Source organism: Helianthus annuus, chromosome 16 (genome assembly GCF_002127325.2).
Source record: "Helianthus annuus cultivar XRQ/B chromosome 16, HanXRQr2.0-SUNRISE, whole genome shotgun sequence".
In the NCBI taxonomy this organism is placed as follows: domain Eukaryota; kingdom Viridiplantae; phylum Streptophyta; class Magnoliopsida; order Asterales; family Asteraceae; genus Helianthus; species Helianthus annuus.
In genome coordinates, this window is record NC_035448.2 from 190,308,390 (window position 1) to 190,311,583 (window position 3,194).

General features: G+C 36.8%; 1 protein-coding gene across 1 annotated transcript; it reads right to left on the reverse strand.

Moving 5' to 3' along the window:
* Nucleotides 1-323: 323 nt before the first annotated feature.
* Nucleotides 324-1,087, reverse strand: LOC118488319. The gene is made up of 3 exons (XM_035985694.1): nt 1,001-1,087; nt 668-838; nt 324-590 (listed from the first exon to the last, which is right to left on the reverse strand). Exons 1-3 carry the CDS (start codon nt 1,085-1,087, stop codon nt 324-326), a joined length of 525 nt encoding a protein of 174 aa, XP_035841587.1.
* Between the last annotated feature and the right edge of the window lie 2,107 nt (nt 1,088-3,194).

Consider the following 3,194-nt stretch of genomic DNA (forward strand, 5'->3'; position numbering starts at 1 on the left):
GGTTAGGCTCAAAGAACATAACGTGTAACATTTGGAAACATAAAGTACAAATCACATCAATTTTAAAAACAAAGGACACCGTTTGATATTAGATATAAAGATTAAGGACATAATTTGCAATTCACTCTAGTTTAAATATATAAATTTTTTTTAATATAACAACTATATAGTCGTTGAAGTGAAACGATCATCTTTCAATGCGGTGAGTCCTCACCGATTTTTGAGATTGCCGCGCGGTGTTGGGGAATGGCGCCAACTGCCAAGAGCATATACAAACTTACACAAAAACTATGGAATATAAGAAAAGTTCAAAAGAAATAAAACTAGCATAGATTGATGTCAACATCGGGGGAGGCTCGATGGAGCTTCAACAACTTCTTAGCAAACATCATCTGTTCACTGAGCGCTAGACAGCTGTGGGGACGAATAACAATCTTTTTTAGGAAAGGAGAACACGCAAGTAAATACTTTATCAAACATACTTCACTCTCTGAAGCTTTAGAATATGTAAAGACAACACTTCGAAGCTGCAACATCCCCAGTGTATTGTAGTCTACATCTAGAGAACAAATTGCAGCTTTTGGGGCATCCTGCAAGAATCACTAGAATTCAAATACAAAAGTATGTATGAGAATATGCGTTACAAGACGAGCGGTATGACGCATACCCCATAATAAGTTGGTGTGATTTCAAGAGTCTGCAGATTCGGGAAGCTCTTAATCATTTCAAAAGCACATGATAACATATTACCATTTTCTAAATCGATTGCTGATAATTTAAGTGTCTTGAGGCAGGGAAAGGTGGTAGGGGACCTCTTTTTAGCACCGTCTTCTAAAAACTATAAGAAGAGTGACGGTTAGAGAATTTATAAAGCCTAGTTGCAACATAATGAATATGCTGTAATCATTTTAGATTATATCAGATATTACTAGTTATTAGATTATGAAAAAAAGAACTGTATTTTTATAATTTAAACTTCAAAGGCCAACCTTAGCCTTACCTCGCAGTGCTCGCACCATAGAAAGTCCAAATATAGCTTTTGAAGTTTTGGAAGAACGCCCAGAAGCTCAAAGATATTAATCACCATCTTATCGTAAAGGTAATAAAAAGAATGAGGTAATATTTTGAGATTTGTAAGTGCAGGACATTGACTAAAAAACTTAACAACTTCCCCACTTTCAAATTGCACGTTACGTAACTCTAAGCTCAATAGATTTGGAAAACCACGAAAACTCGCAGGAGGATCAAAACAATAAGAATCAAGCTTCAGATGTCTCAACTCCAAACAAGAGAAAAGATGGGTAGGCGAGTTATGTAGCTTTGCATCATTATTGTTAAAAATAGTGAGGTCCTTAATTCCTTGTCTAGACAGGAAAAAAACCCATTGGTCAATATCTTCATCATCGATGTAACGTCGCCCGTCGTCTGTGTAGAGGACAAACTTTCTTATGACACCTTTAAGATGAAGAAGAAGCCTATTTATAATTCTCTCATAAGTAACTCTGCCTTCTACTTTTAATAAATATTTATAGAAGTTGTCATCAAATACGAGTTATGGCAATCGATCGAGAATATTAGTTACCACATTATCGGGCATGCTGCTAATGATACCTCCTGGTGCAACTTTGGATACTTTGTGTCCCCTTAATTAGTTCCATTACTCTAAAAAAAAAAATATGTCACAAATTTGTCAAAAGATTAGGAAATTCAGTTCCTTAATTCTAACATTCAGTAAACATTTATTCAAATGTTTTCACAGTCAATGGCAGTTACTTGTTTTTTTTGTTTAAATAACCCTTTTATATAAATTTATTTAGCCAATTTTGAAATGACTTAAGAGATGACACTGTATAGGATGGTGGTGCTTGGTAGTTATGGGTTGAGCTGAGAGTGCCCCTCCACCCTCATAAACAAACTACTGATGATATTCATTAACAAATCAGAATTAGTTGCTATATGATACGAATTGAGAAATGTATGAGCTCAAGATTGAATCAACAATGGTTGAACTCAATTAACGTTCAGGAAGCTATGTAATTGAGATAGCTACCGAGAATCCGTTAATGGTAGTTGACAGAAGGATTAGGAAGAATTGCTATTACTTTCAAAGATACCCTACACTATTACAAGTTGTCACTTTTATACTCAACTTTACAACTAACTTCCTAACTAACTTTACCAACTAACCTCTAACAACTTGTATCCAACCTGTTATCTAACTAACTTGCATTACTCAATTAGTTCGTATCAATACTCCCCTGTTAAGATGATTCTTGACCCCAAGGATCAAAGTTAGGAAATTTTTGCATTATTATTGCTGCATCTTCCCATGTAGCATTTTCTGGTCCCGCGTTTTTCCACTTGATTAACCATTGAACCCCCACCCTGTTGAACCTTTTGAGTGTCTTTGAATCCACCACACTCTCAGGTTCCAATGCAGCAGGGTTAACTCCTCCATCCTTAATCTCTGATATAGAACTAGGTGGTGGTCCGTAGTATCTTTTAAGCATTGAAACATGCACCGTAGGATGGATAGAAGATCCCTCCGGTAACTGTAGTGTATAGGCCACCTCCCCAACTTTGGATAGTATCATGTATGGACCAAAATATTTTGCTGCTAGCTTTTGATTCAACCGCTGTGCTACTGACTGCTGTCTATAAGACTGCAGCTTCAAATACACCCAGTCACCAACTAAAAAACTCCTTTCGGTCCTGTGACTGTCAGCCAGCTGCTTCATACGATTTTGAGCTTGTACCAAGTTACTCTTAAGGATATTAATGACCTCTTCACGAACCACTAAGCTCCTATCCACGGCTTCAACATTACTCTCACCCGGAATATAAGGTAAATGTACAGGAGGAGGTTGACCATATATGACTTCAAAAGGTGTGCACTTTATAGCAGATTGGTAAGTAGTGTTATACCAATACTCAGCTAAAGGTAACCACTTGACCCATTCATTTGGTCTTTCAAAACACATGCATCTCAAATAATTTTCTAAGCATCTATTCAACACCTCTGTTTGTCCATCAGTCTGAGGGTGGTATGAGCTTGACATCTTTTGTTCTACTCCTTGTAACACCAACAATTCTTTCCAGAAGTTGCTAATGAATATTTTGTCTCTATCTGATACAATTGATCTGGGAGGTCCATGCAGTCTATAGATATGATCTAGGTACAGTTGGGCAACATC

Bases quoted from the DNA above. Each gene is read 5' to 3' on its own strand.
- LOC118488319 (XM_035985694.1), bottom strand. From the start codon at position 1,087: ATGGTGATTAATATCTTTGAGCTTCTGGGCGTTCTTCCAAAACTTCAA. The intron at 839-1,000 runs GTAAGGCTAAGG...CTCTTCTTATAG, and splicing joins TATGGTGCGAGCACTGCGAG to TTTTTAGAAGACGGTGCTAA. The intron at 591-667 runs GTATGCGTCATA...TGATTCTTGCAG, and splicing joins TCACACCAACTTATTATGGG to GATGCCCCAAAAGCTGCAAT.